We start from the raw sequence: 24,246 nt of genomic DNA, 5'->3' as shown, positions 1-24,246 counted from the left end.
ATGAAAATTAACTACAAAAACAATTTCAGTTTAACTAATTTTATTCAAATTAAGTAGATTTTTTGGTAAATATCGATACAAATATCGATAATAGCGCGCTACTCTAGCTAGTTTTTGAAACACAAATCAGCTGATTCAATACTGGCGCTGCCTGAGTCCCAAATTGACGCCATTTCTGGAGCGTAAAACGATCTTAATGGAGGGCTGCACATCCGGTCCGAGGGGCAGCAGCACAAACTGTCTAAGCAGCTTAATGACCACAGTCTTGACCTCAAACAGGGCGAACTTCTGGCCAATGCAATTACGCGGACCCGCACTGAAAGGAATATTGCTGTAGGCGCCCTTGCCCAGTTGTCGCTCCGGCTGGAACAGCAGTGGATCTGCGAAGAGCGTCTCATCCCGCAGCAGTTGCCAGAGCAGCAGAATGACATTCGTTCCCGCTGGTATGCGGCCACCTACTGCAGAGGTAGGTCCTAGTCTCGTGTCCAAGGCTAAAGCTAAGACTAAGGCCACTTACCTACTGTCAAGTCCGTTTCCAGGCAACGTCCCACAGCCGGAATGGGCGGATACAGACGCAGTGCCTCCCTGACCACACAATTCAGATACGGCAAAGCGGCAAAATCCGCATACACCACGCAACGATCCAAATCTCGGCCAAAGTGCGCCAGTAGCTCATCGAACAGCCGCTGCTGGACGTCCGCATGCCGCGACAACAGATACAGGCAGAAGGACACGGCCGATGTGGTGGTGTCGTGACCCTCAAAGATGAATGTGTTCACCTCGTCGCGTATTTGCTTATCCGTCAGCGGCTGCCCATCCACAGCACGCGCCCGCAGCAGTGTGTCCAGCAAGGCATTGCGACTGTTCCGCTGCCCATCCGCTGCACTATCGTTCTCCCGCCGCAGCAGCTGGCGTCGCTGTTCGATGATGTGATCCGTGAACTGATGCAGGCACTGTATGCCCTCACGCTGCTTACGATAGCCGCTGGGCCAGCACAGACGAAACAGCAGCGGCGGCAGCAAATGCGGACGCATGAAGCGCGTGGCCAAAGTGTTTGTCACCCTGCCAGGAGCAAAGTTGAGCACAAAATGGCAGAGATAGCCCAGCACTGGCAACTTACGCTTTAACAGCCTGCACCACAGGTGACTCCGCATCGAGCTGTGCATCCACACACACCCCCATGGCCGTTTCCGTGATGATATCGAGCGCTGCCAGGCCCACAAATGGATAAATATTGATCGGCTCTCGGCCATCCTTCGCCAGGGGCTGCAGTCGCTCCACCAGCCGCTGGCTCTGTCTGTCAAACACCTCCACGAACTGCTCCAATATGCTAAAATGAAACGTGGGCGTTATGATCTTGCGCATGCCGTGCCACTGCTCGCCACGGCTGAGCAGCAGGCCATTGCCCAGCCAGCCGCGTAGCGCGCCATAGATGCTGCTCTTGCGCAGCTGCTCCTGGCTGTGCAGCAGCGCATCCACATGGCGTGGCTCGGCGGTGACCACAATCACCTGGCCCCACACGGTGGCCATGAAGCTGCGACCAAAACGCTGCACATACTCCGAGAACTTTTCATGGAGATCTAGAGAGGAGAGAGAGGAGCAGTAAATATCGGCGGAGCTGAGTATCGCAGTGTCTTGTCTCTTACTGTCTGGCTGAAAGCTGCGCATCTGCCAGGCGGCACCGACTAACGGCATTTGCGAGACACTGGGCACCAGCCCTCTCAGCGGATGCTTCAGCTCACGCATTGCCAGCTGCAGCAGCCACACCACAATGAGGGTCAGCGTTAGGGTCAGCAGCAGTGCTAACAACATGGTCTTATCAGGGAACACTTCAACTGGCACTCGGAGAACTATTTGTGGACGCGTGTGTCCGTGCACTTTGGTTTTTGTATCGTTGCTGTGGGGGCAATTACATAAAGTAAACGGGTTCAAAAAGTCCACCACTAGCAGTGGGAGAGGAAGAGCAAACAGCTGATTGGGGGACATAACAGCTGTTGCGAGCAGCTCCACAAAATGAAAACAAAACAAAAACCGCCAAAAAACAATAAAACCTAAATGGAAATTCAATTAACAAATATTTTCTTGCATTCACAGTGTTTAACTTAAGCGGCACGTGGCTGTAGGCCCAAATGCACACCGTTGGCCGAGCGCAAAACAATATTCATGGCGGGTCGTGGCTCGGGACCCAGGGGCAGCAGCTCAAAGTGTCGCAGCAGCTTGCTAATGGTGCTCTTCATCTCCAGCAGGGCAAACTTCTGGCCAATGCAGTTGCGCGGACCCGCTGAGAACGGAATATAGGCATAGGGATGACTCGCCTGTGGCGAGGGGCTATCAAAGCGTTCCGGCTTGAACTCATCGGGGGACTCGAAATACTCGGGATCGCGCAGCAGAACAAAGATGCCAATGGTGTAGTTGGTGCCAGCTGGAATGCGCTTGCCACCTGCAAAGGATGAGAGGTGTTCAAGGCTGGACAGAAACCCCCCTTACAGGACACTCACGTATCTCCACATCTTCGTTGAACCAGCGGCCAATCATGGGCACCGGTGGATGCAGCCGCAGCGACTCCTTAATCACGTTCTCCAGATACTTGAGCTCACCCAGTTCGCGCAGGGTGACCGCACGCTGTCGGTCAATGCCCAGCACCTCGTGTATCTCCTGCAGCAGACGCTGCTGCACCTGCGGATGACGCGAGATCTCGTACAGGCAGAAGGAGATGGCGGAGGTGGTGGTGTCATGGCCCTCGAACATGAACGTGTCCACCTCCTCGCGTATGTCATCGTTGCTCAGGGGCGCACCATCGATGCTCGACTGCAGCAGCACATCCAGCAGCGCCATGCGACGCTTCTGCCCGAGTTCATTCGTTTGCTGCTGCTCCTCCGCGCTGACCAGCGCCTGGCGACGCTGCTTAATGATGCCCTCGGTGAAGTCATGCATCACCTTAATGGCGCCATCCTGCCGCTTGGCCATGCTGGGCTTGAGCAAACGGAAAAGCCAATCGATGCGCTGCCAGGCGTGAATGAATCTGGTGGTCATTATGTTGGTTACCCTGCAAGGAAAGTTTGCTGGCAGCTCGAGCGAGTGCAGAAGAAAGAAGATTGAAACTCACTCTGTGACAGCTTGGACATAGGGCAGATTGGGACTCATTTGTGCCTGGATTTTGCTGCCCATTGCGGTTTCTATGAGGATGCGAAAGTAACAGACAACTTGGAGATGGCTGGAGGATCGTGCAACCCACCTGCGATGATATCCAGCGCCAGCAAACAAACAGCAGGAAAGATATTAATGGCCGTTTTACCATCCGCACGCTGCTGCAATTGCCCCACCATAATGGCGCTCTGCTGATCGAATATCTCCACAAACTGTTCGAGAATCTTAAAATGGAATGTGGGCGTGATAATCTTGCGGCGTGCGTGCCACTTCTTGCCAGTGCTCATGAGCAGCCCCGTGCCCAGCCAGCAGTGCAGCAGCTCGTACAGATTGTTCTTGGTAATGTGCTGCTGGCTGCTCAGAACGAACTCAATGTCACGCGGATCCGTGGAGAAAACAGCCAACTGATTGAGCACCCAAACTTTGTACAGCGAGCCATACTTGCTGCGATTCTTGCACACAAAGCCCATGATCTCTGCAAGCAGAAAGCAGCCATGGAAGACAGGAATATGTTGGTTTAGCTTTGAACTTACGTTCGGCATCGAGACCGCGATACATGAGCACATTGCCAAGCAGCGGCAGGCCACGTGGACCTGGCATATAGTGGAGCATATCATTGCGCCGCTTGCGCCACAGAAAATCCCACACAAGAAGGGAAGCAAGCGCCAGCAGGAACAAAGCAAAAGCGATCATTGTGCAGCCACCAGTGCAAGCGAACTGTGCGACTGAGACTGTAATCCAATATGCCACTTGGCATAGATTACAGATCCATAAGAGTCGCGTGACTAAGAGCGAAACTTTGCCCAAGAGAAGGCATAAATTGGCCTCTGTCGAATCACGCTGATTACTCGCCTTTGTTATCGCGATTTGGCTATAGTTATAACACGTAAAGCTTGCCGCTGTTTAGATCTATAAGAAAAGCTGCAAACTGCACAGCCGAACATCAGCTTCGCTGACTAAAAGAATGCCATTCTGAGTCAGTTATCTGTTGGCTGTCAGTTGTAGAGTTAAGCAAACCATAGACTAAGTTGCAACTAGAACCACACACACAATGTCTGCCCCATCAATGTACATCAATGGAAATGTAAACAAAAGTCCAATCGGTCAGGCGACATTCTCACCGCTCGCTCTCTCTCTCTCTCTCTGGAGCGTGGAAAGCGTCAATGTAGATGTCGTCGAACCTGTTGTGTGGCGCACAGCATCCAACCGATTAGAACTCCGTTGCGCTCAGACATTGCATTCAAGAGAGAGAGAGAGAGAGAGAATCAGTTCTTAAGAGCAGGAACCAGCCAAGGGAAACCTTGGCAGATCTGCTCTTATTCTGCACTGACTCTCGCCCAGATCCGACTCCCACTCCCACTCCCACTGCAGTTTGCAGTTTGCAGTGCAATAACTATTTTGTTATCCATTTACGTTGACGATTGTGTTGGAGATTAGCTCCAAAAAGCGCTGTCTCAGCATGACTGGCATGACGCCCCAAACAAGATAAGAATTTGAGCAGCAGAAAGCAGCCAAAAGGCAGAGCATTCTGCCGATCTTATCAGAGATCAAGGGCAGATAAAGATCTGCCCAGACTGTTATCCAGTGAACAGATTGAATTTAGAAGAGTTCTAGTCTGCCGATACGGGCCAAAGGCCTTGAGTCATGCTGGGGTTGCTTCGAGATCCCCAGATCCCAAGCGAGGCAGGGGTGGGCTCTATTCACTGATAACCCATAAGAAGAGCTAAATGAGACACTGTCAAGGCAAAGGCTTGGGCCATCTGCAGGCCCATTGTTGAACTCGCAACCGCAAGGCGATGGTTAGTGTAGTGGCCGCTGATTACGGCTGCCCCGCTTATCGCAGCCCAAAATTGGCTACAAAACAGCCACACCAGCGAGCGTGGCCAAACAGTGTGTCCGTGGACCGTGGACCGTGAACGTGTTGGATAGAAAATGTTTGTGGAGTTGCTGGTGCTGCTGTTGACGGTGGCCGTCGTCTGGGACTATCTGGTGGGTCGGAAACACAGCAAATACTTTGATAAGGCCGGCATCAAGGGGCCCTTCAGATGGCCCGTCGTGGGCAATGCTCCAATGATGCTTAAGGAGACGCCCAAAAGTAGGCAACGCACAAGAACGAAGCAATCCTTTGGCTGCGAATCAGCGAATCATTCTCCTCTCCCTTGCAGCCGTGTTCGACTTGCAGTGGCGCCTGATCCAGACACATGGCAAGAACATACGCTTCCAGATCCTCCAAGATCGCGGCTTGATGACAGCGGACCCGAAGATGATCGAGGCGATCATGAGCAGCCAGCAGACGATACAGAAGAATAACTTATACGGCCTGCTGGTCAACTGGCTGGGCGACGGTTTGCTGCTGAGCAAGGGCAAGAAATGGTTCCGCAGGCGCAAGATTATCACGCCGGCGTTTCACTTTAAGATACTCGAACAGTTCGTGGAGGTCTTTGATCAGCAGAGCGCCATTATGGTCAAGAACTTGTACGATCGTGCGGACGGCAAGACGGTGATCAATATGTTCCCCGTTGCCTGCCTGTGCGCCCTGGACATCATCGCTGAGACGGCCATGGGCGTCAAGGTCAATGCGCAGCTGCAGCCAAACTTTCCCTACGTGCAGTCGGTGACAACGTGAGTTGCATGTCAGCTGGGATGCAGCTCGAGCTCTGACAATCTCCTCCTGCTCCTCCCCTTAGTGCCTCTGCCATGCTGGCGGAACGTTTCACCAATCCCGCCCAACGTTTGGACGTCTTCATGCGGCTCTTCTTTTCCTCTGCGTTCGCCGAGCTTAATGCGAATATAAAAACGATGCAGGACTTCACGAACGGCGTGATCAGCGAGCGACGGGATCTGCTGCAAAAGTCCATGGCCGATGGCACGTACGAGGCGTCCAATGCAGCGTCCCAGGATGATGTCGGCCAGAAGCGCCGCATGGCCCTGCTGGATGTGCTGCTGCAGTCGACCGTTGATGGTGCGCCCCTGAGCAATGAGGACATACGCGAGGAGGTGGACACGTTCATGTTCGAGGGCCATGACACCACCACCAGCAGCATTGCCTTCACCTGCTATCTGCTGGCACGCCATCCGGAGGTGCAGGCGCGCGTCTTTCAGGAGGTGCGCGATGTCCTCGGCGATGACAAGAATGCGCCCGTGAACACCCAGCAGCTGGGCGAGCTCAAGTATCTGGAGTGTGTGATCAAGGAGTCGCTGCGCCTGTTTCCCTCGGTGCCCATTATCGGACGCCACATTGTCGAGGACACCGTGCTGGGTGGGTTGCCGCGCGCTTCCTTTTTTTCTTTCACTCTTTGCTGACCTTCTTGCCTTCCTGCAGATGGCAAGCTGATACCCGGCAACACAGATGTCATGATACTGATCTACCATGCTCAACGCGATCCGGACCACTTCCCCGAGCCGCACAAGTTCGTGCCGGAACGTTTCAGCTCGGAGCGCAAGGGCGAAATCAATTCCTTCTCCTACACACCCTTCTCGGCGGGGCCACGCAACTGCATTGGCCAAAAGTTTGCCATGCTGGAGATGAAGAGCACCATTAGCAAGATGGTGCGACACTTTGAGCTGCTGCCCCAAGGCGAGGACGTGCAGCTGGTGCTGAATATCATTCTACGCTCCACCACGGGCATCAATGTGGGGATCAAACCGCGCGTCTATTGAGTGTCCTAGCGCCCAGCTGTTTGTTGCTATGACTGAAGATGGGCAGCAGTCAGCTATCGATAGCATGGCAGTGCTGTGCAATCATCGATTTCTTGTTAGTTTCTAAGCCGATTCGCATTGTAAATATTCCAATAAAAGCAAATCTTTCATCCACTTTGACTGGCTTCCATGGATTCTATTTTAGTTTCAGCCTAAAATCAATTTACAACACAAAAAAAAAGGGGGAGGGGATTGCTACTTCAAAAAGAAACTTAATCCCAGGCATAGACCTGACCGGGTGTGGGCAACTTGGTCGCCTTGGGCGGTGCAGTGCCCTCCGCTGCGAGCTGCTTTTGCTGCTCGACCAGATCGATGGGAGGATTCACCTCGCGACGTCCGTCGCGCAGGCAATAATAGTTGGCCGAGTACAGCTGCGAGGGTCCATCGGGGATCTTTGGTGGCGGCTGGGTGCGATCGGCTACACCATCCTCGAAGCGCAGTGCCTGTGTGTGCTCACGCTGCAATATAATAAATATAACGTATTAATTCCTCGCATTCGTCTTACATAACGTAACATTTGGGAGGCTTGCGGCGGCCATACTTACGCCCAGGAGAAAGGCCCGAACCCGCTGCAGCAAGGGGGCCACGTCACGGCGTACAACAGACATGCTTGTTCCGGCCAAAACAAAATGTTGAACTGTCTGAAATGAATTTACTTTGCAATTTGCAGGCGTAAAAAACTTGAGCGCACAGCTGATTGTTGTTTTGACTGAAGATGGGCAGGAGTGCGGATATCGATAGTATCGATGGCTTTGCAGTGCTGTAATATTTGCAATCATCGGTAATTGCTGGCCGCACATGGTGCACATGGTTTTTGTTTTTGTACAAATAAATATTAAAAAATGGGTGGCCAGGGAAAAATGATAAATCGCAAGCGCAAATTTGTGGGACGCAAAAGCGATGACCCAGAGTTTGATTTGGACAAGAAGCACTTCAAGGTGCTGCACGTGAATGCCAGCGAGAAGCGTTTGATCATCGTGCTGGAGGGCGCACAGCTGGAGACGGTTAAGGTGAGTGTTTCGAGTGCTTTGTGGCCATAAATTGTGTTCACTGACCACCACTACAACTACCATCCACTCCACAGGTGCACGGCACTTTTGAGCTGCTCAACTGCGACGATCATGCGGGCATTATGCGTAAAAATCAACGCGATCCTGGCTCCTGCCGCCCCGACATCACCCACCAATGCCTGTTGATGCTCTTCGACTCACCGCTGAATCGTGCCGGCCTGCTGCAAGTGTTTGTGCGCACCGAGCACAATGTGCTCATCGAGATAAACCCACAAACGCGCATTCCACGCACCTTCAAGAGGTTTGCCGGTTTGATGGTTCAGCTGCTGCACAAATTTCAGATTCGAGCCAACGACTCGTCGCGGCGTTTGATGAGCGTCATTAAGAATCCCATCACAGACCATTTGCCGGTTGGCTGCAAGAAGTACGCCATGTCCTTCTCCGGCAAGCTGGTGACCAATTGCCGCGAACTCGTGCCGCACGGCGACGAGGGCAGCGTGACCTACGATGAGCCTGTGGTGATGGTAATTGGCGCCTTTGCTCACGGCGTGCTCAAGACGGACTACACCGAGGAGCTGTTCTCCATCAGCAACTATCCGCTATCGGCGGCCATCGCCTGCTCCAAGCTGTGCAGCGCCTTCGAGGAGGTGTGGAAGGTAGTTTAGTCGCAATGATTAGTTCTTTAGTTAGTATTTAAGTTGCACTTAGTTTCTGACTGTAAAATATATGCAGCCACACAGGCCACTCTCTAACGGGAAGCAATAGCTCTAGCTCCATCCTCTTCTAGCGCGTGTCCCTCTTGAGCGTGGATAACGGCACCCCACCATGGGATGTGAACTTTCATTTTGTGGATTTTATGTAAATATGTATACATATTATGTATTTATGTATACATTTACATAATTTTTATTATTTTTTTTTTTTATAATTCTCAAATTACAAAAAAGACGCTGCATAGAAAACCTGAAGATTTGTTTTTGTTTTGAAAATTTAGTTCCTGGCATTCCTCATCCTCCACTTCTCCACGGCAAACAGATCGGAGCTCCTCCTAATCCTCTTTCCTGATTAATTTGTTTACTTTACATTTTCTTAACTAATTGCCATTAGCCCTCTTCCATTTGGTTCTGCGGGCATCCTGGGGGGGGCTGGGGGGTGCTTGGCCTCTGCCTACTTGGATCCCGGCTTCTTGCCAGTGTCGGCTGCCACCTTTTTGTCTGCCTCACGCTTGGCAGCGGCCTCCTCACGCTGCTGGCGTATGAGTGCCAGTCGGGCGAGATCTGCCTTAGCCTCGGTTGTCTTGCCGGCCGCATGAAGCTTCGCGTAGCGCTGACGCGCCTTTTGCTTCTCAATTTGCTCACGATCGCGACGTGAGAGCTCCGGGTCGGTGCTGCCGGCAGCGGCACCGGTGGATGAGGAGGTGGTCGTCGAGGAGCCACCACCATCGTCCAGCTTTAGGGTTGCGATTTTCTGTGTTGCCTTCTTGGTCACACGATTGGGATTCTCGATTTCGATGAGCGATGCCACGCCCTTTTTGGCATCTCGCGCCTCTTGCTCGGAATCATCATCGGACTCCTCCTCAGAGTCAGATTCCGATGAGCTGACCGCCGGACGCTGCTTTTGACGATGGGCTGGACGGGAGGCAGTCTTGCGGGCCGCTGGCGCCTTTGGCTTTGATGTCGCCGCACTGCCGGAGGCCTTGTTGCCGCCGGTCTCCTCGTCGCCGGAGCCGCTGCCGCTTGACTGATCGCTCTCCTCCTCGGACTCCTGCTGCAGCTCCTCGGGTGATGTAAAGTGGCGACTGCGGCCTTTGTGGTTAACGAACTTTCCTCGTGGCATGGCTGATGCTGCTGACTCTTTGTTTTTTTTTTTTTTCCTACACTCGTGTGTGTGGGTGCGTGTGGTGTGGTTTGGTCTTCTCCTTCAACCAGCAAAATGCTCAGTTTCTGCTAATTTGATACGCTCCTTCGGCCAGGTGTAGGTTTTGCCAATGATTTAGCTACTTAGTCGCTCAGACTTTTAATTTTTGCACACAGAAATTCCAAATAAAATTGACGGGACAGAAATAGTACAATCGATACTAGCGACAGCAACTATCGATTAACCATCGATGGGAGTCTTCAATTTCTAATATATGTTTTGAATGTTCCAAATTCTAGCTAGAAAAAAAGAGAAACGAAAATAATGTAACTAAATAATAATTATCAAGTGCAGCGCAGCTTTTTCTTTGCAATTGGACTTTAACTTCTCGCCAAGTGTGACCCCCCCAATATAAACTCTCACCACTAGCTGCAACTGCAGTGCACGCGTTAGTGTATTTTTACTTCTATTGTGCTGGGGTGGAATTTGCTTATTTTGTTACGTCTTTACACGCAGAAACTGCCAACCCAACGACGCGAAAACCCAATTTTATGATTATAAAATGTGCAAACTCTATGCATAGTAAAATTCAAGTGTATGCTAAGTACGGGGCCGAAATAAGAAACAAATTCCAAAAACTGGCAACAGAAGCAGCGCCATCTGACGGTCAAATGGCAATGTAAATAAAAAAAAATCTCACGCCACTCGCAAAAAATTCGTTAACAAAAACAACAACAAAACCAAAGCAAAAGCAATAAATTATAAACAATTCGAAAGGCAACAACAATTTAGATAACTCGCATATATGCACACGGAGGCCGCAAGCGACAGGGCGAACGGAAATCCCCTGCAGCCCCCGCGGGCCAACACGGAGACAAAGACAAAAACGTCATCGAATGCAGAGACGGAGGAGATCCGGCGGAAAAGGCAGGCCATGGATGACTATGACATCGATATTGATTTGAATTTTATGCAGCTGAGTCGCCAGCAGCTGCTGCAACGCTACAGCAGCGCCGTGCGCCAGCTGCGACGTCTGGCCGAGGCGCATCGAGAGGTGCGGCCGCTGTCCTTCGATAGCTACGTGCTGTTCCAGTACTTTCGGCAGCAGAATGCTGCTGCAGCTGGTGGCGGCTACCGAGGCATTGTCAGTGCAGCGCTGCTGCCGCCCCCGCAGCTAATGGCCTACCTCAAGCTGGAGGTGCTGCATCATTTATTGGATCGCCGGCGGCAAATCCTCTGCTGGTTGTTCTACCTGACGCTAGTGTCGCTGTGCGTGGCCGCCTACCGCTATGAGGCGTCAAGCAGCGGCGGTGGCGGCGGCGGTGCTGGTGCCGGCAGCGAGCGCGTCGTGCAGTCAACGGTTTATCCAGGGATGCGCATGTGGCGACGCATGACGATGCCGCTTATCCAACGCTTTCCACGACTGACCGAACTCTACGATGAGTCCTGCCTGATGGGCAATCCCTTCTTCCAAATGGAGGATCTCAGCTGCGGGCCCTGTGCCAATGTGGAGAGCGTTTGGCTCGAGAGCGATGAATACGCTCAGCCGCTGGGCCTGACCGTGGGCGGGGACAGTGTGCCATTTGCGTTCAAGAGCCAACAGGAGGCCATGGATCTGGGGGACTTCTATAATATTTATGCCAGCAATCATGTGATCTTCCAGCGGGACGCATACCGCGTGCACTCCACCAACCAAGGGGTTCACAATCTCGAGGATCTCTTCGGGCAGTTCAACAGCAGCGGCGGCAGTCCAGCACCCACCTGGACACAGCAGGCGCACAATCTGTGGCGCTGCAATCGCATGCTGCCCGCTCGCCTGCTGCGGCCTATTTTCGCGCGACCCTCGCGGCTGCCCAGCCTGGCCGTGGCTCTTGAGCGTTACATGGCCATCGATACAGCCCAAGCGCCGGCTTATACACTGCCCGAAACGGAGTGCCCCAATGTGTATGTGCACCAAGCGGTGGGCACACGCTTCATCATTTTGCGTCCCACCAGCGAGTGTCGCCATCGTTGTCGCACACTGTCCATCCGTCTCACGCAGTCATTTGTTCGTGAGTTGAACAACACTTATTTGGCTATTGCTTGCTCGCTCTAATTTGTGTCACACTAGCTCTGTTCCTCTCTCTCTCTCTCTTTCTCTCTTGCAGTCAGCTACAATTGGTTGTATTGGAAGCCGATCTCTGCGCCGGATCCCATATCGGAGACACTTTCCATCAGCTTGATTGGCTCCTACTGCTAGGAGGGGGGGCTGCCCCCTGCCAGTGTTCATCGTCCTGCGTAATCCTCAGTCCTAGGTCTATAAGCCCTTTAGCCTTAAGCCAGCATTTGCTCTTGTCCCCCCAGTGTCCCTCAGTCCAATTTGCATTTAGTCAGTCCAAAAACAGGAAAAACAGTTACGTTCATTCGTTTACTTTGCAAACAAATAAAAATATAACAAAAATTCTTTCATTTTCCACTGCTCAGCGCATCGAAGTAGGAGCCGCTCATTAAATCCGCTTTCTGAATGCCAAAAGTCTCCGCCAGCTGCTCGGCCACCGCCTGACCCTCCTCGAGTGTTTGCTCCGCGCGCAGACACACCTCGAACTCCATGAAGTAGCCCAAATCCCGCACCTCGTCCAGATGGATGCGCGTCTGTTCGTGCATGAACAAATGCCGCGTTTTGGCCAACTCGCCCTGGATGCCGTTCGTCTGGCTGAGTATTTTCTCGAGCACCGCTGGCTCGTCTATCTCCAGCTTGTTGAAGCTGGACAACTTGGGACCGGCGACATCGGGACGATTGTAGTAGACCAGCTGGGAGCGTGCCGGTGGCTGCAGGTAGCGCAGCTTCAGCCGTCCACCCAGTGGCGAATTGAAGAAGACATCCCGCTGCACGAGGAGCTCGCCTGTTGGGCTGCCAGTCAGCTGCTTGGCTATGTCCAGGCGGCGTGCAAAGTCCTCAGATCCGCCGGGTATCCTCGCCTTAATCTCCACATTTCGCTGATCTGCTGGAGGAGTCGTCGTTGTCGTTGTCGCTGTTGTTGTTGCTGCCATGCTGCTGCCGATTTTGTGTTTAACATCGATAGTTATCAGCGCCCCCCACGAACGCAACCTTGAGATCATGTTAACTGTTATCGACGTGAAATGCTTATTTCTTGGCTTAACATCGCTCTTGCGCTTAACAGCATACATGCGCTTAAAGCCTGGACAGGGATGATATACGACTGCAAACGATAACAAGTCATCCCTTTCGTAGCAGACAGCTTTTAACAGGTGTGTACTCAGAACGGAAAATCAATCCTGTAAAAGCAGCCGATGGTATTCTTGCATTTCGAAAGGAAAATATAACGACAAATAACACACACACATACTCCAAATTATAAGAAAACAAGAGAAGTGCAGATCTAGACAAATGCAAGCTAATCAACCTTAAAAACCTTGAAAATATCGATATTTGTTCGGCTCCTTGAGCTCCTTGTGCCTAACAGCACACTTTCAAACGGCATGTAAAATAGTTATCGCTGATCAACACTAAGTGTAATCACAAATTATATTGGCGCCAGTTTTTGAATATGAATTTGAAATGAGTTTAACTGCCAAATAAATGATTGTTGCTAACAAGCAAAGGATTATTATTGTCTGTTGGAGAATATAAGAGAATTTTGTAGTTTACCACGCATTTGATTGTCGTCGATTTAATGCCTTCCAAAATCCAATTACGCCGCAACGTTATCTAACCGCAGGGTTAGATAAAATTGGGTAAAAGTATGGAAAGTTTATGAATAAATATTTTCCCACCATTTTTCAATGATAAGGCAAGATCGGGTCATTATTCGCAAAAAGTGGCATACCGAAATGTACATATGTAAGCGTGTACACACGTGCACATGTGTGTATGGTTTGAAGCTTACAACACAAGCATTACCGCAAATTGATGGCCTAATGTGACATCGTTTGCAGCCAATGGATTGTTAGGTTAGGAATTAATGGTGGCCAGCAGCGCCCGCACCCACCACCACCACCTGTGCCTCATCCGCCTCCGCTGCCTGCTGCTGCCGCCACACCTACCCCCCTGCACATTCCGACAAAATGTACAGAGAAATAAACCGTACACAGATCTTTCTGTGTATATGTAAGTATGTGTGTACATACAGATGTATGTATGGGTGGGTGTTCGAACAAAAGCAATGCGAACAACAGCAAAGCAAATCAACAAAAAAAAAGCCAACAAAATTGTCCGTATGTATGCGAGAGTTCTTTGTGTGTGTGTGTGTGTGTGTGTATGTATGTCGAGACACACAACTTGAATAGTCTCCTGTCGAGGCCCCGCTTCGACGACGCGCCACGCCACGTGATGGGAAAGGTAGAGCGAAGCGAGAGGCAGCAACAGCGACGCGAGCACACACACACACACAAACACATACACTTTTTTGCCTGCTGTTGGTGTGTGAGTTAATGGCTGGAGCAGGGGCGTAGGCGGGAAGGTACTGGAACGGGACCGGGACCGGCACCGGGACCCATCTAGCCTGGCTGAGGGGTGGCATAGGCAACGGGGTTGTTGTTACTAGGGGCAGGGTGGGTGGGCAAACCGTAGTGTGTGTATGTGTGTGTGTGTATGTCTGTGGGATGGGAATGGGAATGCTGCTGAACAGGGCACCGTTCCAACTTCTTTCTCTTCGTGTCCGTTTTCGTGTTCGTGCTCGTGTTCGTGCTCCCTCCCAACTTCGTTTCCTTCCGCTCGCTTCGATTCCCATTTAACGGTTTTATTCTGTGGAGTGGCAAAATGAGAGACGGGGTGGGGTGTTTGGTCTGCCGTTAGTTTCATCTTCTGTTTGTTTTCCAGTCCAGTTCATTTACACTTTTACACTTCTCTCTTGATCCTTTTTTTTGCCGTCTCCCGCTGCTGATCGTGCCACTGCTGTGTCTTTTGCACTGTTCCAATAATGAATGTTGCCAAGGATTCATTTTGGCAGCTTCTTCCCCACGGTTCACTCTCCAAATTGCATGCCGCCGCGCTGTGGTTTCTCCTGCTTGCATGTACACACACATATTCATGCACCTCCCCCGCTCGTTTTAGCATGCACCTTCACCTTCGTTTTGTTTTTTGATTAAAATATTCAATTTCTAAATATTTTATTTACTCTTCTCCCATCACTTTATCGGCTAATCCTGGCATCTCTTGGTGGCCTTTTCTTGCTTAAGAATTTCCATCTGCTTCTTCTGCCGTCTGCTGTTTCATTCCTTTTCCCTTTCCCTTTCCTCCCTCTCCCAACGGTCTCTGCTGCTTCTCTTTCTTCCGTTGCTTCTTCTTCACTCTGGGTGCCACCAATTTTACTGTCATGGAAACCTAAATATGTATGTCCCCATGTGTACGTATGTAAAATGCGAATTGTATATCTTATGGCATGCATTATTTATGTACATCCAAACTCCTACATACTTACCTCTGTAGGTTTCCATGAATATCTATGCAACTTTTGAATGGGAAAGCAACAACGAAATGTTGTGTGTGTGTGTGTGTGTGCGCAAAGGGGGCGTGTAGTGGAAAGTGGGTACGAAAAATACGAAAATTTAATGCACTTTTCTCAAATTTCTCAAAGCGGAATCTATGCTGCGGTCGATGCTGTTAGTGTGTGTGTTTCTGCTGCGGCTGCAGTCAACGTTGGCAGCAACAGCGACAGCGACAGCGTCAGAGAGCAGAGAAACAGCAATAACATAACGGCGACGACCTTCGACTGCGCTGCATTGCTGTTGGAGCCGATACCCTTGCATCCAAGAGCATATTGGTTTTCGCAAGGTAATAGAAATGTTAATAGAAATGTATACATATAAGTGTTGGAAAAAAAAAACAAAACATAAATATCGGCACAGAACTACATATAATAATATAATATGTAATTAATTGTGTAATCGACTCTCGCTGTAATCACATTTAGTCTATTACATTCGAGCTGAAAGGGTATTAAAAGCTTCTGTCATCAAGAAAATGTTTCAGCTTCTTGTTGCTGTTGCTTTTTGGATTCGTTGGTTGTAGCTGCTTTTGCTTCTGTTGTGGCCCTCAGATATGTACTGGCCCTGTGCATATGTATGAATGTACATATATGTGCTTACTTACTGCATGTGCTAACATTTATTTAAATATGAAATAATTTGTAGGTAAAGGGGAAATCAGCATACATACTTACAGTTTTCTGTACATGTCTCCATTCCATGTACATCTTTCTCTCTCTCCTTCTCCTTCTCTTTGCCTTACCAGCGGCAACTTTAAGTTGTCTCCTTGTCTATCTCCACAACACTCCTTCTCTATCTTTCTCTTTGTGAGTAGCTTTTTTTGTTGTGAAGAGAGGGAGGGAGAGCGCGCGTAATAATTTGACCTTTTTTTTCTGCCACCAAGAAGACTGAGCTGGAGAGATCATTGCAGATTATGTACATGCATACATGCATACATACATATATGTATTTGTGCACACATCCATGCATTTTCAGATACAGGCACACAGATTTATATCTCGTATTCTCTTTTTTGTTTCAGTTTCGTTGATTTCCTTTTCATTGCTTTTATGGCTTCATTTTGGCGTTCGTTCGTTCGTTCATTCGTCTTTTGTTTCATTCTTTTTTCGGGTTTATTTTTTAATTTTTCCCAATTTTGCTTGTGCATATGTGTGTGTGTGTGTTTGTGTGTATCCAGAAGATAAATTTTGTTTGCGCTTTGTTTCTAGGCAGCAAACATTTTCCAATGGAATCGATTCAAGATGAACACATCTTGGTGGGTCTTTGGGTGCTCTCGCCCTCACAACAAGTGGAAGTGGCCCCAACCCTACTTCCCCCACCCAAGAGCCATTATTCCTCTTACAACCAAATGCATGTCGGGTGCATGACATTTTGTTTGTTTGCTCTTTCTGTCTCTGCGTTGGGGTTACGATACATAATCGCAATATCCCTTGAAAGGGTTTCGTCCTAATGCAAATTTAATGTATGTATGTATGTATGTATGTATGTATGTATCAGCTACATACATATGTACTTTTTCATCACCTTAATGCATCGCCGTTCTCTGCTGCACCAACAGCTTTTCTTTTCCACTCTCCTCCATCACACTTTTTCAGTATGCGCAGTTTTTGCTTGAAATCGTTTTATCGTTTTTCGTGGTTCAAAAAAATGAATAAATGGAAAATATGTAAAAGTCTGTACATATTTACATATGCTGATTTTATTTCTTTATTATTTATTTATGTTAAATGGCTTATGAGCAAAGAGACCAAAATCTTACCACACAGAACAAAAACAAAAAGATACGCACATAAAACACACACACATGCACCCAGGCATATGTACATACATACACATGTACATATATGTATGTAAATACATACATAAAAGCAAATGCGAAGCAACAGCATAAAGCAAAAGCGCCAAACGGCAAAGCTCAAAGCGAATACACACAGATGTACGTAAGTACATGACTATGTAGATGATAATGTACACATACATATGTATGTATGAAAACACATGAAAACCCAATTTTCATTTCACTCTTCGGTTTCGGTGCATGCGAATCGATGATACCCAAAAACGCAGGGCCAGAACGAGACGGGGTGCTGAATGATTGGTTGGATAAGTGATGGAAGCGATGGAAAACGAAATAAAAATTGTATTTCTGACTGGACCTCCGTGGTCGCCCCTTTAGATACTCAGCGCCAAGGATCACAGGAGGCTTTCTTTTCTCAACACACACACACATCTCTACCTGGCAAACTTCAAATTGTTTACATTTCAAATTGAGAAAACGAAACATGCCATTTGGCACTTTGCTGGCCAGAAAATTGCTAAGAAAAATGAACCTGCGTGCAGAAAAGCTCATGGAACGATGCCATTATTTGTCCATCCGTCTGCTGGCTGGTGGGTAACTCAAGGTTGGATTTTGCTTAAAGTCCGATAAAGGATTATGTTGTAGAGCCCTGCCTTAAGGGTGCCTCTTTAGACGCAGATGCAACACTTGGCCAAATCTGGTTAAAAATTATACATTTAAAATGATGTAAAACTAATCCTACATGCTTACAGTATGGAGGCAATTTCCCCAGGTAAACTGCGAAGCGAGGATCAAGCTTTAGGTGGCTGCTCAATTGATTTTGCACAATCAGGTAGGCAGCATTTCAGGAGCATCTGTAGGCATACACATGTAAAAATTGAAGTAGTTGAAGCAGGGACAATAATGATGAGTAATCAAGGGTTTCGCTCAGTCTGAGCGTAAGAACACATACGACGTGATCCGCATGAGTCCTCGCAAAGGTAATTCCCCTAATACATACATAATACATGGGTACATACATACATGTATGTAAAGATTTCACATGTATGTACATGTGCACATATCTGTGCATACAGCGGACTTTCCTTTACTGCTTCTATCAGCTCTTCTTTCTACTGTTAGTTTCATTTGTACCAAAACAAAATTCACACGCAAAACAAAACAACGAAGGAATAAGTAAAACAAAACAAAATGAAAAACAATTAATGAGCAAATGATGACAGCTGGTGTTGAGTTTCGTATTATCTAGAAAGTTGTGCAATTCCCAATGTAAATTCCCATAATTCATGATTCACGCTTGCCAACAATAATGATGTGCATGCATACACACAAATTTACATACATGTATGTACTTATGTACATGTAAATATGTAGATTTACATGGAGTCAGCTGGGATCAGCTGTCCTGCTAGTTAATATTACAAGTCGTTGGACTAAGCTCACAGTTCGCTGATATTCGCTTACATTTGAATGCCTTGGGAGCAACTGTACTTGTATGTACACATTCATACATACATTTTCAGGTCGCTCGTCTAACTGTACTTTTCGCAGTTTTCTTCTCAGCGGCAAGCTCCTTCAGCAACAATACCCCTTCTGCCTGCCCCGCCTCCCTGCTCCTAGCAGTTTTTGTATCTACCCATCCCTTTCTCCCCATCTCCCCTCTTCTCGTGCAACAGTAGCAGTGGCTGTTTTTTTTTTTGGGCATCTTCCAGAAGGAAAGAATTCCCACAACTCTCACTCTGTCTCTCTCCCTCTTGCACTGCTGCTAATTTACCAACATGAATTGGCAAGAAGAAAAAGCAGAGAAACTAAAACAGGAAAAGCAGACAGAAAGGCAGCAGAAACAAAACAAAAAATGTTTATACAAAAAGCAAACACGCAAAAAAATTGTATTGCTGCGCTCTGCTGGCGTCGCTGTTGCTGCCGTCTTTGTTGGTATTTTAGAGCTGCTTCTAATCGGTACATCCGTTCGTGGATGTCAGTCCCTGCCACTAGATGGCGCCAAAGATCAAATTTTCCAGCTAAACACTTAAGATGCAGCAGCGCCAGCGCCAGCGCCTGGCTGTCACTTTACAACTCTGCCCGGGTGTGTGTTCTATCAGACACACAAACACACACAAACGCACCCGAACAGCTCTGGCCGCTCATAACGGGGCTTTTGGTTCTAGCATGCGGAAGCGTCGCGTCTCTGCGCCCCCGTTTCTTAATGTCTATCTAACCTGGGAAAGAATGTACAGTGAGCACTATTTGGGACGCTGTCCCCCTTAATGCTGCAAAATCATCTGCGGCACCTGAAGCAGCCCGTCCGTGTCCAAGAATCGGATGCATTGACAACGATGACGGCAACACCGCGGCCGCTGCCAGCATAGGCAGCAATGCAGACAGCGCGGCCTCCGCTCCATCTAGCTGTGAATGGAAGGCAGCATAGCGCCAGCCAAGCAGACACTGCCAATGCCTTGCAACTCAAGGTCGCTGCGTGCCGATAATGCTGAAATTATAATAGGGAACTATACCAATGCAGGATATGTATGGTTTTCAATTTGTTCCAACAAATAAACTCTAATATTTTCCCTCTTAATGGTGCGCAACGGTTTCAGTAACGCGCTTCTTTGCATTTATTACCAACAAGTTTTCAATCGAGCAGCAAAACAAATTGGCCCCAACGCTCCCCTGTAGGGCAACCCCACAGAAATGCTATAATATTGATAACAATAATAAAACAACATGGAAAGAGCGCAAGGCAGGAATGACGAAAACGGCGACGGCGCTGCCAAATAAGCAGCAGCAGCAGCAGCAGCAGCAGCGACACAACCGAAACGAGCGGGCGGCAGCGCACAATCGTGTGAGTGAGAAATGGCGAGACCGGGCGATTGGGAGAGCACACCTGAAAGTCATAACGGGTTGTAGTTGTTGTAGTTGTTGTAGTTGTAGGTCGTTGGTCGAATGGGAACGGGAGAGCGGGTGCGAGGCGATGCGAGGCGAGGGCAGATGTAGAAGCACGCACGTAAAGAAAATGAAATCGCAAGCAAATAAGAACACACGAAAAAGCAAAACAAGGCATAAGGAAAATAACATGAAAACATCGGCTGTCGAAGCATTTCATACCCTGCACATATATGATGCCCATAACCATGGAACACTAACCAAAGCTATTTGCGATTGATTGGATTGGCAGCTGTTTTGTATCGGAAGTTAATCTTTTGCTTCCTCTTCTGAGTTGCAAACATCTGTTCAAAGTCGTAATAGCTCTCAAGAGGGTATACTAAGCGGCGGCAATGAAGTAAAACGGAAAGAAATCAAAAAAGAAACGAGTTAAATTTACACCAAGCAAGTATACTCATACAATAAGATGGAGAGCGGGAGACGGAGAGCTAAAGATTGTTAGAGAAGAGAGCGGGCACATGGTGAAATTACTAATAGGTGGATTCACCGCAGTGCCTTCTCATTCGAGGAACACCTGCTTGTCAGTAGTTTGCCTGCCAACCGTCGACGAAACCGTTCTTGTTTACGAATGAAGACGTAAGCGGAAGACAACGAAATAAGCCTGCAAGTACTATTTTATTTTGGATGTGTAATAAACATGTCTGCCACATATTGTTTGCTATGCCGATCCAAAACTTTGCATGGAAGTATTTTAGTTCCAAGAGACGAAAGCAGAAGCGAGGTGTGGTCGACGGTGCTCTTCGATTTTGATTTTAGCTCTCAAACCGAGTCAAACTACGATTTCCTTTTTTGTGGATATTATTCTTATACTTCATTCTGGGCTTGCATTGGAAAATTTGCGTTTGCAAAAACAAGTTGCAGACTTGCAAAGGGAAAATACTGCAGACATTTAGGGCTTCCGTTTATTCAATATTCACGAATTCGCAAGTTAAAAAAGACATTCAAGAAGACATTTCGAATGCGATTTGTCTTCATGCTGCTGGTCCCCGAGTTTCCACTTCCATCCTTCCATCCATCCACTTTGGATAGAATAGAAGAATTCAAATTCAAAAACAGAAACAAAGACTAATTGGTCATAAAACATATCTTAAGATTTTACTATAACATATATGTATGTAACGTAAAACGTTTGCTAACTCTCTCGAGCGCTTGCCGGTGAATAAGCTGCGGCTCCTCCACTCAGCTGACGACGCCACCTTGCCAGTAGTTTCACCATGGCTGCGTCAGCGTCAGGCAGAAGCAAAGCGTCGCGTCAGATGTCTCGCATTAAGATATCAATCACCAACAAAAATCATTGCCCGCCCGGATGATGATATAAACTTACATACATATGCACACATCTTCCTACATTCAGTACATGGTATACACAAATATATACGTAAGTATTTACTTACATTACATTACAATACATTCATTATGTATGCATGTATGCATGTATGTATGCATGTATGTATGTACAAATGGATGTATAGATATTATGCGCTGCGCTTCGATGCGGGGGCGATAGATAAAGCACGCCTGCAGAGCGTTGGCGGCGCTTGGGGAGGGGAGGGAGTCATGCACACACACACACACAAAATACGCTACATTGTTAGGCTGGCCATCTCGTTCGCACCCACGCAAAGCGCCCGAGCCGCTGGCCTTGCGAAACGCGCTCGCTTACTCACACGGGGGTTTGGGACTGCTGCTGCTGCTGCTGCTGCTGCTGCTGCTGCTGCTCTTTAATCTCCAGAGTCGTCGACAGAGACACACTCTCGAGGCAGGCCCCGTTTCGTTTCGTTCGTTTGTTCGTCTTTTTGTGTGTGCGCGGGCAGCGGCGGCGGCGGCGGTGGCGGCACAACAAGTTTTTCAACAGAAGCAGCCGGCACACACACAGAGAGAGAGAGAGAGAGAGAGAGAGAGAGAGAGAGCGGAATACCGAAAAATCCCACACAAATATATCTAACTGTTAACCCCCATTATAGTTAGGAGAAAGGGCGACGCACTAACCTTAAAAAGAGACTATCCACAGATCTAAAAATAGATCGCAGATATAATTTCCGAAGCGATCGATAAGGAAACAAATTCATTTCAATGCGCATTTGTATGTATGCATCACGTGTGCATGGTATGTGCCTTGAGATCACTTTTGGAGTTTGAACTGCGAGGGGGTTAAAGGGAATGGAAAAGGTTTTTTCGCATTAACCAAGGCAATCATTGTTACATGTCGAGTTACATATGTATGTATGCATGCATAAGCCTTCTCTCTCTCTCTCTCTCTCTGTGTCTCTCTTTTTCTGTCTGTCCTCTCTAACACTTTGCGCTCTTCACTGTGAATCTCCCGTTCACCCACTCTGGCTCTCTCTCTCTTGTGTGCTGCTTTTCGCACGCTACGCTACCTACTATGTTGCTACTTTTCAATACCCTACAATAGAGGATGGTGCCAATTGTTTAATTGCTTGCTTACACACATATAATAAGTGTACTTAAGCGGCTACATTTGTATGTGCATACAACCGTGAATATACCGCACGAACGATGTGCAAGGGTATCAAAAGCTTCGGACCCCGAAGCAAGCCGTTCCTTTCTTGGACGTTTTTTTTTTTTTCGTTAATTCATTATTGAGGCCAATTGAATTTGTGTGAAGCAAATAGTGAGAGGGAAAGAGAGGTGTAGGGGGAGAGAGAGTGGCTGCCTAGCTAGCAGCGTGCTTGAATGCTGAATGAGTGACGAACGGACAGTTGGACAGAACGACGGACAACAGTCGGTCCGACGTTCGCCTTGCCTGCGCTGCGACGACGACGGCGACGCGCTGACGAGGGCCTCGCAAGAGACTATGCAACACGTTTAAATATGCGCCACCGAGGCAGCCGACGCCAAACGAGTGAGCAACGAACGAGACGAGCACAAACGACGACGAAAAAAAAAAGAAATACATTCACATACACGCGCGCGCGTGTGTGTGTGTGCAAGTGCTTGTTGTGTACACAAGTAATTTGGAAGAAGAAGCAGACGATGATGAAGAAGCAGTGGCAGAAGAGAATAGCAGAAGCGAAGCATGGAGCAGCTGAGCTGAGCAGAGCAGAGCAGCGACAGCGACAGCGGCAGATACGAAGTTTGATGACGTCGTGGGGAATGAATGGCAAAGTCTAACTGTTTCGTCCGCTCGCTCGTCTCTCCCCGCCTTTCGCCTACCTACTCACATCCCTTCCCTACCCGCTCTAGACAACATGATGCACCCCGCCGCAGCCCAATAACCCGGCCACACACTTAATTCTAGCTTAACATTTCGCTTGCTGTTCGGCATTTATACCCAGTACTCGTGGGGCGTATCAGCGTAACTGGAATTTAACCCAATTTATGCGGCAGGAAGGAGTACCTACATACTTACACAGATCTAAATAATGCTAACTTCAATTAGGTCATTTGGGTCCATAAAAGTTGAACATTTTCACCCGTGCCCGCTGAGCCACGATGCGAGGTATCGCATTGTCGCTTACAGTGCACTCCCTTGTTTTGCCTACATATTTCTTGTATGATATTTCTTTGCTTTTTCGCGTCGTTTTATCGATGAGTGTTGTTGCTGCTGCTGTTTCTTTTTGCATGGGTCAGAAGTTCGTTGCGACGGCTGGCCCGCACCTCGTGTGCGCTACCATTCGGTGCGGGAGTGTGTGCGCGAGATACCCGCCGTAGTGCGCACAGCTGGAGCAACAGTTGTGCCCATAAAGGAAACCCATATGCCCCATGTAAGCAAATGAAGCGCAACGATAACGCGAGAAAAAGAGAAAGGTGAACCAAGAAGTGTTGGCGGGGTGGGGTGGTTGGATGGACAAGAAGAGGATGACGAGTAGGAGAACACGCTGAAGCAGACTATTGAGAATAGTTCAACGATATCAAGGTCCATGTGGCTGAGGTCGGAACAACGAAGGACACTAACGAAAGGTATGTCCATTAATGGAGAGTAAATAAATGTATATATAAATGTATGTGAATTTTGACGGAAATAAACAAAGCCCAGTGGTAATTGCAATCATTTGGCAAAATAATGTTGAGCGAATACTAAGGGAAAACAAAATGGTGTCCGGCATGAAAATAAGGGTGGAAAACAAAGAAGAATTGAAGGCGAAAAAGAAGAAGATGGCAGTCACACTGAGCATACAAAGGAACCGGAGAGAGCTGAGAAGAACGAACAGAAAATAGCGAAATCGTAGCAGTTCTATGGTGGAGTTCATATCGAGAAGTTCGTACGTAAATAATTATGGCCAGCGAAGACTAGAAAAGCTGAAATTTCGACAAAAACATGAAGATCTTGGAAAAGGAATAAGA

General features: G+C 48.4%; 7 protein-coding genes across 7 annotated transcripts; 3 read left to right on the top strand and 4 right to left on the bottom strand.

The window, feature by feature from the left end:
• Nucleotides 1-23: 23 nt before the first annotated feature.
• LOC117580852 lies at nucleotides 24-3,979 on the bottom strand. The gene is made up of 9 exons (XM_034267599.1): nucleotides 3,681-3,979; nucleotides 3,236-3,622; nucleotides 3,107-3,176; nucleotides 2,499-3,046; nucleotides 2,105-2,440; nucleotides 1,647-1,943; nucleotides 1,121-1,580; nucleotides 518-1,062; nucleotides 24-458 (listed from the first exon to the last, which is right to left on the bottom strand). The coding sequence occupies exons 1-9, from the start codon at nucleotides 3,838-3,840 to the stop codon at nucleotides 136-138; spliced, it is 3,126 nt and encodes a 1,041-aa protein (XP_034123490.1). The 5' UTR covers nucleotides 3,841-3,979; the 3' UTR covers nucleotides 24-135.
• Nucleotides 3,980-5,049: 1,070 nt separating this feature from the next.
• Nucleotides 5,050-6,960, top strand: LOC117581162 (probable cytochrome P450 4d14). The gene is made up of 4 exons (XM_034268104.1): nucleotides 5,050-5,242; nucleotides 5,313-5,769; nucleotides 5,835-6,406; nucleotides 6,470-6,960. Exons 1-4 carry the CDS (start codon nucleotides 5,080-5,082, stop codon nucleotides 6,805-6,807), a joined length of 1,530 nt encoding a protein of 509 aa, XP_034123995.1. The 5' UTR covers nucleotides 5,050-5,079; the 3' UTR covers nucleotides 6,808-6,960.
• On the bottom strand, nucleotides 6,957-7,577 carry LOC117581166 (NADH dehydrogenase [ubiquinone] 1 alpha subcomplex subunit 7). Its single transcript, XM_034268109.1, has 2 exons — nucleotides 7,392-7,577; nucleotides 6,957-7,304 (listed from the first exon to the last, which is right to left on the bottom strand). Exons 1-2 carry the CDS (start codon nucleotides 7,452-7,454, stop codon nucleotides 7,059-7,061), a joined length of 309 nt encoding a protein of 102 aa, XP_034124000.1. The 5' UTR covers nucleotides 7,455-7,577; the 3' UTR covers nucleotides 6,957-7,058.
• A 54-nt stretch (nucleotides 7,578-7,631) lies between these two features.
• LOC117581164 (ribosomal RNA small subunit methyltransferase NEP1) lies at nucleotides 7,632-8,614 on the top strand. The gene is made up of 2 exons (XM_034268106.1): nucleotides 7,632-7,856; nucleotides 7,931-8,614. Exons 1-2 carry the CDS (start codon nucleotides 7,689-7,691, stop codon nucleotides 8,519-8,521), a joined length of 759 nt encoding a protein of 252 aa, XP_034123997.1. The 5' UTR covers nucleotides 7,632-7,688; the 3' UTR covers nucleotides 8,522-8,614.
• Nucleotides 8,615-8,779: 165 nt separating this feature from the next.
• Nucleotides 8,780-9,937, bottom strand: LOC117581165 (28 kDa heat- and acid-stable phosphoprotein). Its single transcript, XM_034268108.1, has one exon. The coding sequence runs from the start codon at nucleotides 9,690-9,692 to the stop codon at nucleotides 9,024-9,026; it is 669 nt and encodes a 222-aa protein (XP_034123999.1). The 5' UTR covers nucleotides 9,693-9,937; the 3' UTR covers nucleotides 8,780-9,023.
• Nucleotides 9,938-10,137: 200 nt separating this feature from the next.
• LOC117581163 lies at nucleotides 10,138-12,106 on the top strand. The gene is made up of 2 exons (XM_034268105.1): nucleotides 10,138-11,764; nucleotides 11,861-12,106. Exons 1-2 carry the CDS (start codon nucleotides 10,519-10,521, stop codon nucleotides 11,950-11,952), a joined length of 1,338 nt encoding a protein of 445 aa, XP_034123996.1. The 5' UTR covers nucleotides 10,138-10,518; the 3' UTR covers nucleotides 11,953-12,106.
• Nucleotides 12,107-12,158: 52 nt separating this feature from the next.
• On the bottom strand, nucleotides 12,159-12,758 carry LOC117580850. Its single transcript, XM_034267596.1, has one exon. It carries the CDS (start codon nucleotides 12,741-12,743, stop codon nucleotides 12,159-12,161), a length of 585 nt encoding a protein of 194 aa, XP_034123487.1. The 5' UTR covers nucleotides 12,744-12,758.
• Nucleotides 12,759-24,246: the final 11,488 nt, after the last annotated feature.

The sequence above is a fragment of the Drosophila guanche genome, unplaced genomic scaffold (assembly GCF_900245975.1).
Source record: "Drosophila guanche unplaced genomic scaffold, DGUA_6, whole genome shotgun sequence".
NCBI classification, from domain to species: Eukaryota; Metazoa; Arthropoda; class Insecta; order Diptera; family Drosophilidae; genus Drosophila; species Drosophila guanche.
This window is presented reverse-complemented; position numbering and strand designations above follow the sequence as displayed.

What these genes read in the sequence shown, in the direction of transcription:
- LOC117580852 (XM_034267599.1), bottom strand. Translation starts at nt 3,840, where the DNA reads ATGATCGCTTTTGCTTTGTTCCTGCTGGCGCTTGCTTCCCTTCTTGTG. An exon ending in CAACGAAGATGTGGAGATAC is followed by an intron (nt 2,441 to 2,498) that starts GTGAGTGTCCTG and finishes CATCCTTTGCAG; the next exon opens with GTGGCAAGCGCATTCCAGCT. An exon ending in CCTACAGCCACGTGCCGCTT is followed by an intron (nt 1,944 to 2,104) that starts AAGTTAAACACT and finishes TCCCACTGCTAG; the next exon opens with TGGTGGACTTTTTGAACCCG.
- LOC117581162 (XM_034268104.1), top strand. Translation starts at nt 5,080, where the DNA reads ATGTTTGTGGAGTTGCTGGTGCTGCTGTTGACGGTGGCCGTCGTCTGG. An exon ending in GCTTAAGGAGACGCCCAAAA is followed by an intron (nt 5,243 to 5,312) that starts GTAGGCAACGCA and finishes TCTCCCTTGCAG; the next exon opens with CCGTGTTCGACTTGCAGTGG. An exon ending in TACGTGCAGTCGGTGACAAC is followed by an intron (nt 5,770 to 5,834) that starts GTGAGTTGCATG and finishes TCCTCCCCTTAG; the next exon opens with TGCCTCTGCCATGCTGGCGG.
- LOC117581166 (XM_034268109.1), bottom strand. Translation starts at nt 7,454, where the DNA reads ATGTCTGTTGTACGCCGTGACGTGGCCCCCTTGCTGCAGCGGGTTCGG. An exon ending in TTCGGGCCTTTCTCCTGGGC is followed by an intron (nt 7,305 to 7,391) that starts GTAAGTATGGCC and finishes ATTATATTGCAG; the next exon opens with CGTGAGCACACACAGGCACT.
- LOC117581164 (XM_034268106.1), top strand. Translation starts at nt 7,689, where the DNA reads ATGGGTGGCCAGGGAAAAATGATAAATCGCAAGCGCAAATTTGTGGGA. An exon ending in CACAGCTGGAGACGGTTAAG is followed by an intron (nt 7,857 to 7,930) that starts GTGAGTGTTTCG and finishes TCCACTCCACAG; the next exon opens with GTGCACGGCACTTTTGAGCT.
- LOC117581165 (XM_034268108.1), bottom strand. Translation starts at nt 9,692, where the DNA reads ATGCCACGAGGAAAGTTCGTTAACCACAAAGGCCGCAGTCGCCACTTT.
- LOC117581163 (XM_034268105.1), top strand. Translation starts at nt 10,519, where the DNA reads ATGCACACGGAGGCCGCAAGCGACAGGGCGAACGGAAATCCCCTGCAG. An exon ending in TCTCACGCAGTCATTTGTTC is followed by an intron (nt 11,765 to 11,860) that starts GTGAGTTGAACA and finishes TCTCTCTTGCAG; the next exon opens with TCAGCTACAATTGGTTGTAT.
- LOC117580850 (XM_034267596.1), bottom strand. Translation starts at nt 12,743, where the DNA reads ATGGCAGCAACAACAACAGCGACAACGACAACGACGACTCCTCCAGCA.